This window comes from Trifolium pratense, linkage group LG3, assembly GCF_020283565.1.
Source record: "Trifolium pratense cultivar HEN17-A07 linkage group LG3, ARS_RC_1.1, whole genome shotgun sequence".
Classification (NCBI taxonomy): Eukaryota; Viridiplantae; Streptophyta; class Magnoliopsida; order Fabales; family Fabaceae; genus Trifolium; species Trifolium pratense.
In genome coordinates, this window is record NC_060061.1 from 13699015 (window position 1) to 13713707 (window position 14693).

The 14693-nt window shown below is 31.9% G+C and overlaps 2 protein-coding genes across 2 annotated transcripts; one reads left to right on the forward strand and one right to left on the reverse strand.

The window, feature by feature from the left end:
- On the forward strand, positions 1 to 2189 carry LOC123918695 (pentatricopeptide repeat-containing protein At3g14730). The gene has a single exon (XM_045970818.1). The coding sequence runs from the start codon at positions 89 to 91 to the stop codon at positions 1961 to 1963; it is 1875 nt and encodes a 624-aa protein (XP_045826774.1). The 5' UTR covers positions 1 to 88; the 3' UTR covers positions 1964 to 2189.
- A 678-nt stretch (positions 2190 to 2867) lies between these two features.
- On the reverse strand, positions 2868 to 10549 carry LOC123913669 (protein REDUCED WALL ACETYLATION 3-like). The gene is made up of 17 exons (XM_045964485.1): positions 10180 to 10549; positions 10009 to 10067; positions 9459 to 9550; positions 8428 to 8565; positions 8278 to 8334; positions 8123 to 8195; positions 6877 to 7032; positions 6333 to 6482; positions 5960 to 6215; positions 5398 to 5513; positions 5221 to 5307; positions 4981 to 5069; positions 4760 to 4822; positions 4574 to 4630; positions 3861 to 3957; positions 3417 to 3575; positions 2868 to 3326 (listed from the first exon to the last, which is right to left on the reverse strand). Exons 2-17 carry the CDS (start codon positions 10039 to 10041, stop codon positions 3321 to 3323), a joined length of 1629 nt encoding a protein of 542 aa, XP_045820441.1. The 5' UTR covers positions 10042 to 10067; positions 10180 to 10549; the 3' UTR covers positions 2868 to 3320.
- Positions 10550 to 14693: the final 4144 nt, after the last annotated feature.

Here is a 14693-nt window from a genome sequence, read left to right on the forward strand (position 1 = left end):
CAGTGGCGCTGTCTTTGAACAGAATTTTATAATGATAAGCAGTAGAGAAAAACGGTGGAGATGATCCGTATCCAATGAGGTAAGATAGATGAATGGAACAACAATCTCAAGACTTGTCCTTCCAAAACAACAACAACAACATAGTCGCTGTTTCTCAACCTCGTACGACATAGGAACATGCATTACTTCCCTTCAATCATGTGCCCAAACCACAAACCTCTCCAAAGGCAAACAACTCCATTCCCATTTGATCAAAAATGGTTTCTTTACATACCCACTTGTCATCACAAGCCTAATCAACATGTACTCCAAATGCACCCTCATCAACTATGCCTTCAGAGTCTTCAACTACCCAACCCATCATGACAAAAATGTCTTTGCTTACAATTCAATCATTGCTGGATTTGTTGCAAATGGGTTTCCCCAATATGGGTTTTGTCTCTATAAGCAAATGCGCCATCTGGGTAGTAGTATTGTTATTCCTGATAAGTTTACTTTCCCATGTGTGATCAGAGCTTGTGGTGATGCTGGGGAGGATTTTGAGGTTAAGAAGATTCATGGCTTGTTGTTTAAACTTGGGTTGGAATTCGATGTTTTCGTTGGAAGTGCTTTGGTTAATACTTACTTGAAATTTGGATTGGTGGTGGATGCTCATGAGGTGTTTGAGGAATTGCCTGTTAGAGATGTTGTGCTTTGGAACTCGATGGTCAATGGGTATGCACAGATTGGGCACTTTGAAGACGCCTTGGGGATGTTTAGGAGGATGGTGGAAAATGGGGTGGTTCCTTGTAGATATACAGTTACCGGTGTTTTGTCTATATATTCTGTGGTAGGAGATTTCGACAATGGTCGAGGTGTTCATGGGTTTGTGATAAAAATGGGTTATGACTCCGGTGTTGTTGTTTCAAATGCATTGATTGATATGTATGGGAAATGCAAATGTGCTAGTGATGCCTGGAATGTATTTGAGGTGATGGATGAGAAGGATGTCTTTTCGTGGAACTCGGTCATATCGGTTCATCAACGGTGTGGTGATCATTGGGGAACTTTGAAACTTTTTGATAGGATGCTAGGCAATAGGGTTCAGCCTGATTTGGTTACAGTTACAGCAGTACTTCCAGCTTGCACTCATCTAGCAGCCTTGATGCATGGTAGAGAGATACATGGGTATATGATTGTAAACGGGTTGGGGAAGGAAGGAATAAACAATGAGTTTGATGATGTTCTATTGAACAATGCTTTGATGGACATGTATGCAAAATGCGGAAATATGAGAGACGCTCGCATGGTTTTTGATATCATGACAGAGAAGGATGTGGCCTCATGGAACATCATGATCACTGGTTATGGAATGTATGGTTACGGCAACGAGGCGTTAGATATGTTTTCTCGTATGTGTCAAGCTCAATTGGCACCTAATGAAATCAGTTTTGTTGGATTGTTGTCTGCATGCAGTCATGCTGGCATGGTGAAGGAAGGGCTTGAATTTCTAGCAGAAATGGATTCAAATTATGGCGTGTCTCCATCCATTGAACACTTTACCTGTGTGATTGACATGCTTTGTCGGGCAGGGAAGCTCATGGAGGCTTATGATTTAATGCTAACAATGCCCTTTAAGGCTGATCCTGTGGGATGGAGAGCTTTGCTAGCAGCATGCCGTAACCACAAGGATACAGACTTGGCTGAGATTGCAGCAAGTAAGGTGATTGAACTTGAGCCAGATCATTGTGGAAATTATGTGTTGATGTCAAATGTTTATGGAGTGGTTGGTCGATATGAAGAAGTATCTGGGATGAGAGACACAATGAGGCAACAAAATGTGAAGAAGAGACCAGGTTGTAGCTGGATTGAACTCATGAACGGTGTGCATGTATTTATAACGGGCGATAGGACCCATCCCCAAACTGACTTTATCTATGCTGGTTTAAATTCATTGACAGCAGTTCTGCAAGAGCATGGGTAATGCCCCATTGGTCTAGCATTTGCAAACCAAGCATATGCATGAATGCAGGATTCAGATAGTGCAACATTGGTTCACCATCTTATTTGGTACTATTTTAGAACTTTAGGATATATTAATTGTAGAGGATTAACTCAGGACAAAGATTTTGGTAAACATTGCCACTTCCCAAGACTCAGGTGGCATCTTGATTGTATCTCTTTAAATAATAAACAATTCATTGAACTTAGGTAATTATTTAAAATTGGGGATCAGATTTGTTTCATTCTATACGTTCATCATTCTAAAGCACTTGGATGTAAATATGTTTCACATATAAGAGGATTTCTTAGTATATAATGAAGGTTAAAATTTGTCACAAAAAAAATGAAGGTTAAAATATACATCGTCGATGTCAAGGTCTATAAAGAACAGAAGTACATTACAGGAGTAGCTTGCTCCAACCTTGAGACATATTAGAGCTTATTCGCAAATCAAGTTTTACTACTTACAAACTGTTCTTTCATTCGTATTTTATAGCAATTGAATTTAGCTCAGGTTATCTTTTTAACAAGAGAAAAAGAAAAGAATGTGCACCTATAGAAATAGAGTATGTGATAGTAATTTTAAAAGACAGTTACAAAATAGGCCTATATGACAAGATGTTATGTTCAGATTGGATGACGGTCAGCACATAGTAGCCATTAAACTCTTTTCTTTTTTTTTTTTTTTTTTTTTGACAGAGGCCATTAAACTCTTTTAACAAAAGGAAAAATTCAGTCTTTCTTAGCAAGGATTATAATTTGTTCAGAAGGGAAAGAAATAGTTTACAAAAGTTTACTTGTGTACTTTTACGTATCCATTTTGACGCCAAGAAATTTACTTCTAAAAAACAAGTAAAAAATACAAAACTATTGTTACAGGGGTATGACAACGCGTTTCCGCTAAGATTGTCAAAATGAATATACATATATTTCGTTATCCTTCACATATGTAACAAGTCAAAAAATTATAATGGAAATTGAATACAAATAGGCAATAACGAATCTTGAATTTCTTCGAAGCCAAGACAACAAATTTGTAACACGAACCTACTCTTTCCTCCTTGTATGTGTGCGTACAAATGAAGCTACAGAAAATTGGTCTAAATTCCTTTGGGGTTAACCCCCTCTTCATACTCCAAACTCCAACACAAACGAACGCCAATACTTATATATCTGATGCAGTGAATGGGGATATCTACTTCAAACAATTATAGGATCATTCTTCAGAAAAAAATGAGATCCCACATTCCCATGTATTCTTATTTTAATCAACTAGCTTCCTTTCTGCACGTCAATTCAAATTGATCTGTCTATGTAAACTCTCTTTGTTGTTCATTTCAAATCTGTCAATATCAAAGAAAAATCAAACACTGACTACAATTATCCTTCCCGAGATTTTTCACAAACCGTTCATCCAGCAAATAGAAACTTACCGTTGAACGAGGAATCTGGAGTAGAATAAGAGCGATGCAATATAAAGAAACGGAAATGGCAATCCCGGTAATAAAATTATGCAAAAGCCGCCGATTGTCTTTTGTGGGTACGAACACTGTCTTGAGGGTATTTGTTAATTCAAAAAGTCGATGAGATATCTGCAAAATAATGTCAAGATAGCATTACAGCACAAAAAGTGCAACTTAATAGGGATATCTTGAAATTTGAAGAAAAATAAAACAAGATAGATGCTAAAACGGCCCTAAGGACAGTAGTGAAAGAATAATTGAAATGAGTTTATTAAGAAGTGCAACTTTCTTCAATTATCAACGTATTAAATGTTATACTTTGTAATGTACTTCTATTTTTTTAATTCTTAACTGGTGCTCGTAGGACTGATTAGCAGAAGAAGAAAAGTGAAAGAAGGAAAGAAAGATCCATACCAAGACGTATAGGGCAGTAGTAAGCATGAAGTTGAGCATAGGATACTCTGGGATAAGAGAAAGAAGCCACTTGGGCTGTCCATTTGGCATATTTGATCTGTATGCAAAGAGGAAATTATCAAGAACACATCTTCTTAAGGGAAAGAGTTCTTTCATATGTTTTGAACCATTATAATTTTTCTAAATTTTGTTCATGATCCAATGTACAAAGAAATACTATAGAAACAACAAAGACACAGAACAACTTAGCAATATAAAAAAACAGACAACATACATCCTGAGAAGTTTTTCTATTTATGACAATTCCAATCTCTAAAACCATGACCGAATTCAGCAACTATTGAGACCAATCATGATCAAGAAATCTAAAAATTAGTTGTGTGCATCTATTGATTTGGTTCATCATCACTAGGGATCATAATATTTTCAATTCATTAAGCTAAAGTAAGGAAAGTAGGAAACTCATTAATTCAATATAATACATAAATCATCTGAGCACATATCTCAACCGACTAGATCAACTGTCTCAGAATTGCCAATTACTGTATAATCGCATCACATAGCCCTCTTAATGTTATCTCGGACATAAAATGCATGGAATGGCTGGTCATCCATGTGAAACAGAAACCACACCCACTCCCATATTTATAAATTAATTGAGGCCAAGTGGAGTGGATAGTGAAAGAATATAAAAGATTAATATGCATACACACCTCAACCAAATGTGAAACTGTGAAATGTACGTCTCCAAAGTAATCTTGCCAAGCCACCTGATAACGCATACAAAAATGGTGGAAATTAAGAAACAAATATTAGTAGAAAATAGGTGTTACCAAATAAAAGCAAAATCCAACACTGCTTAACATGGAATTTCAATAATTAAGATAAAGAAAACGTACGCAAAGAGGGTCAAAGAGAAATTCCGTATGTGCTGAGTGAAATTCCTCAAGCAAATGTAAACACTGAAAAATGATAATTAAAAAAATCAATAGATGGAACTGGAAAATAAAATGTTTTCCTACATAATTCTAGGATTGCTATCTTTCAAGCAGGAAAGGAAGGTAACAAATAAAACATGAAGAATAGGCAAAGAGGTAAAAGAGAAATAGATAACACCCACGTGATTGGAATCCACGAGGTGTATGGGTGAAGTTTGTTATATGAAACCTTGTCCAACTTGTATATGTATTCATACCACATGTAACCAACCTAGAAAGAAAAAAGAAAATGAAATGTTCTTGCTTAGTCTTTTTGGTCTACATGACTACATAAGCGCAAATTGAAGTAATAACATAAAAAAGAGAAGAGAAAACCATGAATAATCTAAGCAAACAGTTTTATAATAAGACATGTAACTCACAAATAAAGCAATTGACACAATGCCGGTTTTGATTGTTACTTTTCTCTTGGTTTCACACTCTTCCAATTTTTCCATCCATTTCTCAACCTGAAATGGTAAAATATATCAAATTTAAAATAGGTGGATATCATTTTGAAACAAATACTCACTACAACACAAGCTAGTCTATGAATTTACATTTGGATGGAAGTAGGCATAAATCATTCCAACTATCCAGATGTAGCGGTCAAGCCCAGATCTGAAATGCCACTCATGCATTCGGGGTGCATCAGGCTTTGCAGGATCAGTATAACCTGCCATATGAAGATTGCTATTATGAACTTGCAGTAAAAAGCATACCAGTTTACCATTCTGATAATAGCAAATCAATTTGAAACATGCAAAATGACAATCAAAAGCATGCATTTGAAAGAGTGTGCATACAGCTTGTTTTTAAAGGGGAAAAAACATCTATATTTAAATATATAACCACTAAAATTTTGTAATCGTGTTGCCAATAATTATTATAAACAACACGAGAGGGGGCTCAACAAGTTGAGTCTTGAAAGGCAATAAAACTGTTCAATTCAAAACATAAATAGTAGATTAAGGGGCCATGGGTGGAAAAGAATTGGCTCAAGGCTGTGAATCAGTAGAGCGAAATCAACTGGCAATCTCAGGATGACGAGCTGGTAAGGAAAGTCACACAACAAAAAAAAAAAACTAATATACAGAAGTACAAGTTACATGTATTACTAACCCAAAAAGAATGCAAATGGGCTCCAGAACAATTCAAAGAATCCTGGGATTTCCCAAATCAAGATCACCACAAGAAAACATGCCAGAATCTTTGCGGCCATCACTGAGCTATTTTCATTGTACTTGTTATATATACCCAATGCTCCATACACCATCAAAGTGTAAAGCGTGTGCATTGGACATATATAATAGAGCATATAGTCATTGTTAAGTACGATACAACAGAAGGCCACAAAAAAGTTAAGCCGCCACATCATCTGCAAGGCACATTAAAGAGTTAAGTATATTTTTTAAAGACAGACAATGGACAACACAACCTGAAAACATATAAGTAAAATAAAAATGGTACTCAGGGTCAAGGATATCTATATCACCTGAGCAAAGCGTGGAAGGCTAAAATCTTTTCTGATATAATAATAGGAGAAGTTGCCAAACCCAGTCATCCAAACATACGCAGCAATGAAAACACGTATTGCATTGTATATCTCCGTTGCAGCAAAATAATGATACATTAGAAAAAGGACCTGAACACACGGAACAATAACATGAACATAGTTAGAACTAGTACCTGACAAATTCAAAACAATATTATAAAAAAAAGAGTAAGTTGGATGAATTATGGCATTTTGAAAGTAACACATGCTGAGAATACATTAAGCTACATCAACTTTAGTTTCATTTTAATAACTAAAAGCCTCAATTTCCACTAAAATGGAAAGAATGAGAAATCCAAATAGAACTCCGATGATTTTTCACATTAGGCATGTTTCAGCAGGTAAAACAATGTTAGTTAAAAAATAAAATGTCAATGAATGGAAAAGGTAGAGTAAATACTTCTAACCATAATTTTTAGGAGGCAAGCAAAAAAATAGCATCTCTATTTACAAGTTTTCAGATCAGCCAAAAAGGAGCACCCACCTGCATCCATCCTTTCCATTCTTCTGTTTGATGCCGATTAAGATAAAGCATGCTTCGTTTAGAAGATGACGTGTCATTATGTTTTTTCAAAGAAGTCATTGCTGAAACTATAAGCAGAAGAATGAAGAGGAAAATGAAAAGATCCCGATTATAGTTCTGTCAAAAAAAGGAAGGAAAAGCAAGTAAGAAAATAATAAACTACAAATGAAACTTTTGATCATATGGTGATTTATTTAAATATATAAAAAGACTACTGTTTATTCAATAACATATCTATAGACCAAGTGGATACAAGTATTCCAAAATCAAACCCATGTAGCAGCATATATCTAAACAAGACTGATTGCTTTGTTGAACAAACAATTGTTGTATAAAGTACATTGGATATGAAGTCAAGAAATGTGAATTGTGAATTAAGCTAAGAGTATATGGATAAAACATGTTACAAGATATCTCTTGCCAAGTGAAGCCTGTCGCAGAATATATCTCACGAAGCCTGATGAGCATTAACAGAAATAGAACCAAAAAATGTTGCATCAAAGTGTATACGGCTAATTGAATATTTGGGTGAGCGTTTGAGCTTCCCAAACTTGCTTTTACATTGGACAAATGCGGTTTTATTAAAAAAAATATCATGTTTTTGTGTAAAACGTCAAAATTGGTTTTGCTACTAAACCGGGTTGAACAAGTGAGAAAAATTAGTTTTTGTATTCGATTAAAAAATTCACACCAAATTTTTTTTGGAAAAAAATTACACCAAATTGTACATCAAACTTTACATTAAAAACTTGTTTAAAAAAAAAAAAAACTTTACATTATAAACATCAACATATAAATCACCACTTCACCTTAAACTCGAAATTTACAAAGTCAAGTTCGTTCGAAATCACATTTGATAAACACTGAATTGTGAACTGGGATATTGTAAAATCCACAAAGTAGAAACTAATCAAGCTGGACATTTTATGAGATAGCATCCTTTTCAATCACTTGAATAGTTACTTCCTAGGCACTCACAGCAACAATTCTAAAAGAATTCATGTATAAATATTATAAAAAAAACTAAGCATTAATAACAATAAAAAGTGTGAAAATTTAAATGAGAAACCATACAATTAGAAGCAAACAAAAGTTGAAGCTATCATAGAGCAAGTTTCTCTAAGAAAATCACTACTATATAAAAAAAATTTGAGGTTGCAGATCGAAGCAAAAACAATTGGAAATATAATAAGTGGTGTTTTTGTACCTTTGTAGAATCTCCAAGTAATTCGGTTCGATCACATATGTAGAAATAAAACAGAATCAGCCCAAACTCAGCCCTATAAAACAATTGCCAATATGTTTTCAGGATTCAGGAGTGTAACGTGTAATATTTCAGTAAATTACAAAACAATGACATACATTGCCCTTAAAGTTGCCCGATTTTCTAGCAAGAAAGAATCATCCATGGTCAAGAACCTAGACAGAACAAGTAAAAAGGTAAGGATCTTAAAAATATAGAAGTTAAAAACTTAAAAGAAAACCTTGACATTAGATATCACAGGAAATTACCGAATCAAATTCAATTTGACAGATGATGCATGGAGTTTTGCTGATGATGATCTTGTAAGCCCTGCTTCCAGCAAAATGGCCCGATCATCTTCCTTAATTGTATCCTTCCCCAACTCTTCAAGATTAGCATCTGAATGACTGCAGTCCACCGGGAGAATTGTTCAGAATTAGAAAACATTTGCAGATAAGTAATTTTATACAATCCATATGTCAAAAACTTCAATGCAAGAAATTCAATTTTTGAAAGTAGGAAGTTCAAACCATAAAAGTGCATCAAAAGTGATTACGTAAATCAAGTTTAGTCGTTTAAACAAAAACATAAAATAGATCCAAGATGGGAACATATGTCATCCATATTAGTAGGTGTTAATGTTCACACCACGAAATCTTCTAATACCAAATTCCTAATATGATTCCAGTTTTGATTGCAGGATAGTATTAGTTTTAATGTCCACGTGAGACATGAAGTGTTCATGTATGTTTGCTCCACAGACCCCAATTGGTTGGTCTCCAAAGTCCAAACGTTCAAAGCTTTACTCAGCATCTAATTATTTTTTTATTTAAACCTTAATCTCCAGGCTTGCTAAATATACAACTATGAATCCATTAATTTATTTGCATATTACTATGCCTTTAAAATAAAGGCACAAGTGCAGTTTCAGAGCTGTAAGTAACACAGGTGTGGTAAACTTGATATTTAAATACTAAATACTGCTACTTAATTTAAGGACCACTGTTGATTCTCAAATACCTCATCAAATACTTATCTAATACATTTCCTCCTTTAGCAATGTCGATGAAATCAAAATTGAAATACCATCAAGTGGCACCACAAGATTTCAATCTTTAATAACATACTTATCTAAAGAATTTTGATCACCCTCTTCAACTTCACCAATCCAATCACAAGAAGAAACAACCAAACAGAAGAGAAGAAAATTTTCCTTGACAAATATATTCCACTAACAAACTTAATACTTAATAAAATCACATAAGTTGAAGTCAATAAATATATTCCACTAAAAACTTACACTTTAGTAGGAGATGAGGTTTTCTTGTACTCTAAGTATTCTGAATATATCCACGTGACAAAAACTGGAATAACTCCCAACAAAAAAGACACCTGAAGGCACAATAAACAAAGCTCCATCAGAAAATTGTAGTATACATCATTGCAAATACTAGCATATTATATACAGTATATTATAATTCACATAAATAACATAAGCTCATCACATCATTCAAACAATTAGGAGCTTCAGATCTAATTATCTTATACTCCACGTCAATAAGCTCAAATTTTAGTGAAAATCACAAAAATTTACTTGCATACAATACATTTCTGTAATCACAAAAAAAATCATAACGCTACAGATTAAGCTACAAAACTTACATAAACTTAGATAAAACATTTAAATAAGTTTCCACACAATCAATCCAGATCAGAAAAATCACAACTAGAAAATAACTATCACAGATCAACTGAAAGTCTGAAACAAAACAATTCGCCTTTTGCCGCTCACTACAATCAAGCAATTAGTGATTTAACCTTGAAATCAAAGAATTATAGTAAACACATACCTGCCCCGGCGTAATTGGCCCGGAAACAACCATCTCCGATCCAATAAAACTGCTCCAATCTACAAAAAAAAATTAAAAAAATAGAGATCAGCGAAGAAACATTAACGAACGCGCATTGGAGATTGAAATCTGAGAATAATAATTAATAATAATAATAATAATAATTAATACCAGAAATGAAGAAACGGAAGCAGTAGTAGTAGATTTGGAATAGAAGCGTGTGAAAGAGTGATCATAAATAGCAGAAAGAGAAACCCTAGAAAAAGAGAGATCTGAAGAGTTTGCTTGAAGAATAGAGAAAATGTTGGAGGGGATGTCTCTCTCTCGGTGGTTGGATTTGAAACTTAGAAGAAGAAAGAATGAAGAAGAAGCTTCAAAAACAATAAAACCAGTTTTTTGAAGATTAGAATTTGAGAAAGATTAGAGTCTTTGTTTTTTTTTGTGTGTGATGTGTCATTTTTTTGGCTTAGTGGTTGATTCAATTCAATGTATATTTTTGTTAAATGTTGCCATGTTGGGTGCTACTTTGTTTTCTTAACTTACTTTAAATATAAATATTGTTACGGTTTAAATTAACTAACACGTTAAATTAACTTCCCAAGTCTAACAACTAATCATGTTTTTCAATGTATGTTAATTAGTGTTCAACTAATTTCACACTTCTTTTCTCATAAAATGATTAAGACAATTTTTGTAAAAAAAAATGATAAAGATAATTATAATTTTTTTTTTGCTTAAATGCAATTTTGGTCTTCGTGTTTACCAATTGCTCTATTTTGGCCCACTATTGATAATTTTGACCAAAATTTTGCTTATTTGAATTTTGTTTTACACGTGTTGTGATGTTATTGGGCAATCTATAAAGCTTGTTTTTAATTTTTTAAAAATAGAAATTAAATAAAGAAGGTCACATCTTTCCTTTTTCATTGTCATCTTCTTCACACTTTCTTCCCGTCTTCTTCTCATCTCGATTTTACTCGATTTAGAAACTTGCGGAAGCCATTTAATCAAAAATATTGGGAGATTAAATCAAACCACAATAATCAGCTACTCACAATGACAACCTACTTGCAACCTCAAATTCCACCAAAAATCAAGAATTAATGTCTAATTTCCATAACTATGCATAAAACTAAATATTTCAGTTCATTGTTGGATTCTTACATATTATAGGGCTGTTGGTTATAGCTTATTTTAGAAAAAAATAACTTTTTTTATAAAAATAATTACTTTTAATTGTTTTGCATCTGTTTGTTATAGATTTTTAAAATAATCAGAAGCTAAAAATAATCAGAAAACAGCTAAAAATGAGAAGTTACTAAGAGTAGCTTATAAAATAATCGATTTTTTTTAGAGGAGAGAGAAAAGAAATGTTAAAAGAAGAAAGTTATTTGTAATTAAAAAAGTCAATTTAATAAGTTCTATCCAAACAAACTAAAGATTATTTTATTTAAAAAAAATGATTTTTATTGTAATAAACAAACCCAAATTAAATTCAACTTTTCTAAAAATCTCTAAAAACTAATCTCTATTATTTTACATCAAAATCACTATTTTTTTTAATCTGTAACAAACGGACCCTGAAGATTAATTTTAGTCCTTCACAAATTTTAGACAGAACAATTTAGTTTAAATAACAATAAAACGCAAATTAGTTCCTAATATTTTTATATTGGAGATAAATTAGTAAAACTAACGGCCATTCCTGGCTCGGCTCCGATATTGATAGTAAAAGAATACTTTTACATAAAAAAAGGTGTAAATAATTTTTATTTTGAATTTCTTTATTTAAAAGGAATAAGTATTTGTAATAATAAGTAAAATTTGTTTTTTTTTTTATTTAAAGTAAAATTTGATTGTTGAAGTAGTAAAAATGCCCACGAATTGGATCTCTAATTTTTGTGTAAAAAAAAAGCATTTGAATTACAGGAGAGAACACCAATACAATTGGTAGCATCTCCGATAAGGGTATGTAAGAGAATTTCATAGACTAATGATACGATATCTTAATTTTTTTTATTATTGGAGTTTCATGACGTGACACATAGAGTATTAAGATTGATGATAATGGTACCTTAAATAATGTACCGTATCATCAATTTAATGTTATTATTATTTTTATTTTTGGTATATAAATCCAATTTAATAACTTTCATATATGTCAAAACATTACCGTTTATCATTAATGTATGGTACTCAAAAAGTGTTATCATCATTGGAGTAAAATATGTATGAGTTGCATAAATATTACATGGAATTGTATGAACCATTTGTTAGTAATGTATGATACCGAAAGTAGTATCACCATCGAAGATGTTAATGGGCATGCGTTTTTCTATAAACATAGAAATGGTATGGAAATACGTCAAGAGTGATTCATTGTTTTTTCTTTTTTTGGTATCCATTTATACTAGTCACCCGTGTTTCTGTACGAAATCGTGTAGCTTTCCTTTCAAATTTCAATCATAAAAATTAAGTAGATAAATGATGTTTCAACGTAAAAATTAAGTGTTTTTTACGTGTACTATACTATTTTTGGTAAAATTATATTTATGTTTTCTTAAGTCTTAACCTTTTTTTTTTGTCAAATGTTTTCTTAATTTAATTTCAAGTAACACTTTAGTTATTTATATATTTTAATTATATTCAAATTTTTTTTACGCTGTGTTGAGAATCATGGGATGAGAGGGATGAAGATCATACTCATAAGAGATGTAGAGAGCATAGGAATACTCATGAGGTAAAAACTCATATGTAATCATATTGATTGATAAAAGATAATGAGTTTGGTACAATAGTGACTGTCTTATATAGAGCATAATTGGGCATTAACCAACTAACCAACTCTAACTAACTAAATGGAAAGACTAACTAACTAATGAAAGATTCTAGCTTAATGTGTCTAACATCTTAATACGTTGTGTCAAAAAAAGTCTTTTTTTATTATTGAATATGATTTTGAAGTTTGATTTTTTTTTTTTTCATTTTTAATCATAAATATATCTTATATGCTCTAAAAAACCATATATTTGAAGTTTGAAAAATTATATACAAACATGAATGGATAACTAAAAAGGACAAAAATGACGTGATAAAAAGATAAAAGACTAAATTGTTACTGTAAATTAAGTTTAAGGATACGAGAAAAATTTTATTTTATTTTCCATACATTAATATCAATAATTTGATGTTAAGCCACTATATTTGGTCTAGAGATGAGAGATTTGAATATTATGCATGAGCTCATGGGTTTGATCCTTTGCTGCAATCTAAAAAAAAATGATGTTTAAATAATACAAGATCAAAACGTCTAAGATTAAGTTAAAGGATTACGAGAGAAAATTTTATCTTTTTTTGACAATATGTGTATAAGAAAGAATGTAAAGTGTAGATATAAATGTAGATACTCTATAAAAGAGAAGAAGATATAAATGTAGATAAAACATACTATGTCTTCAGTATTAGTATAATATGGTGTACTACATATTTTGGGCCTATTTGTTATAGAATTTTTTAAAATAGATTCTTGTAGTGTTAAATAATTTTGAGTAAAAAGAATTTACAAATAATTTTTTTATAAAAGTTTCAAATGAAAATTTGGTTTGAATAGTTATTATTAAAATGTTATTTTAGGTATTTGATCATTTTATTTGGACCGGGTGTGGATAGGAAAATTTTACTAAGACCCAACAAGAAATGACCCAATATAATCCAATCCACAATTTCAAATAAGAAAAGGCGGGACGAGCTAGAAAGGCGCCAATATCTGGAAATTATGGTGCTAAGTGGGAAAAAAATATCTCCTCCATGATCTCCCACTCCGATGATTCTTAAGGGAGAAGATAATAACCACCCACCATGATCCACCGAAATAGGAGGTGGGGGGGAAAATAACCACCCCTAAAGACGCACTCACGAAGGAAGAAGGAGGTGGCCGAAAAACAGGGTAATGGAGCTTGGAGAAGAAGGAAGAAGACTCTATAAATAACATTGATCATTCATGGTCAAGAGGAGAGATTCTTTTTTATTTTTCACACATACAGACCTTTCTTGGGTCTAGATTTGTACAACATTATTTAATCCAATATCAAAAATACAACCCCCTTTGAGTGTTCACCAGAACATTACTGAAACTTTTTTTGGATATCAAAATTTCGAAAAATCATTTAATTTTGAAGCTATTTCAAATAATTTTCATAAAAATCATTTTTGAAATACAATTTTTTCAAAAAATTATGATTTTGACTATATTTTGATCTTCAATAATGTGTGTTTATGTTACATGATGTCAAAATTAGTGTTTGAATTTAGAAAAAACGAATATAAAAAAATTTGTAATATTTTGAAAAACGACTTTAGAAAATCCATTTTCAAAAATACAAAGAAATAATCCATTTTTTTTAAAGCTGAAACAAACAGGTCCATTATCTCAACTGAAAACCTTTTGATATAAATATGAAAATCTAGTTTCGCTTGGAAATAGAGCTCAAAATTTTGGTTATCACAAACAAAGAAAAATAAATTTGATTTCACCAAAAGATTAGTTTAATAGGCATGAGAAGTACAAGAGTAGATTTTCTCTAATACATAAGGAAAATAGTGAAATCTTGGTATTTGATTAAAAAATTAAAAACTTAAAAAATATGATTTTTTTTTTTGAATTTTAATGGTGCAAATTGCCATTG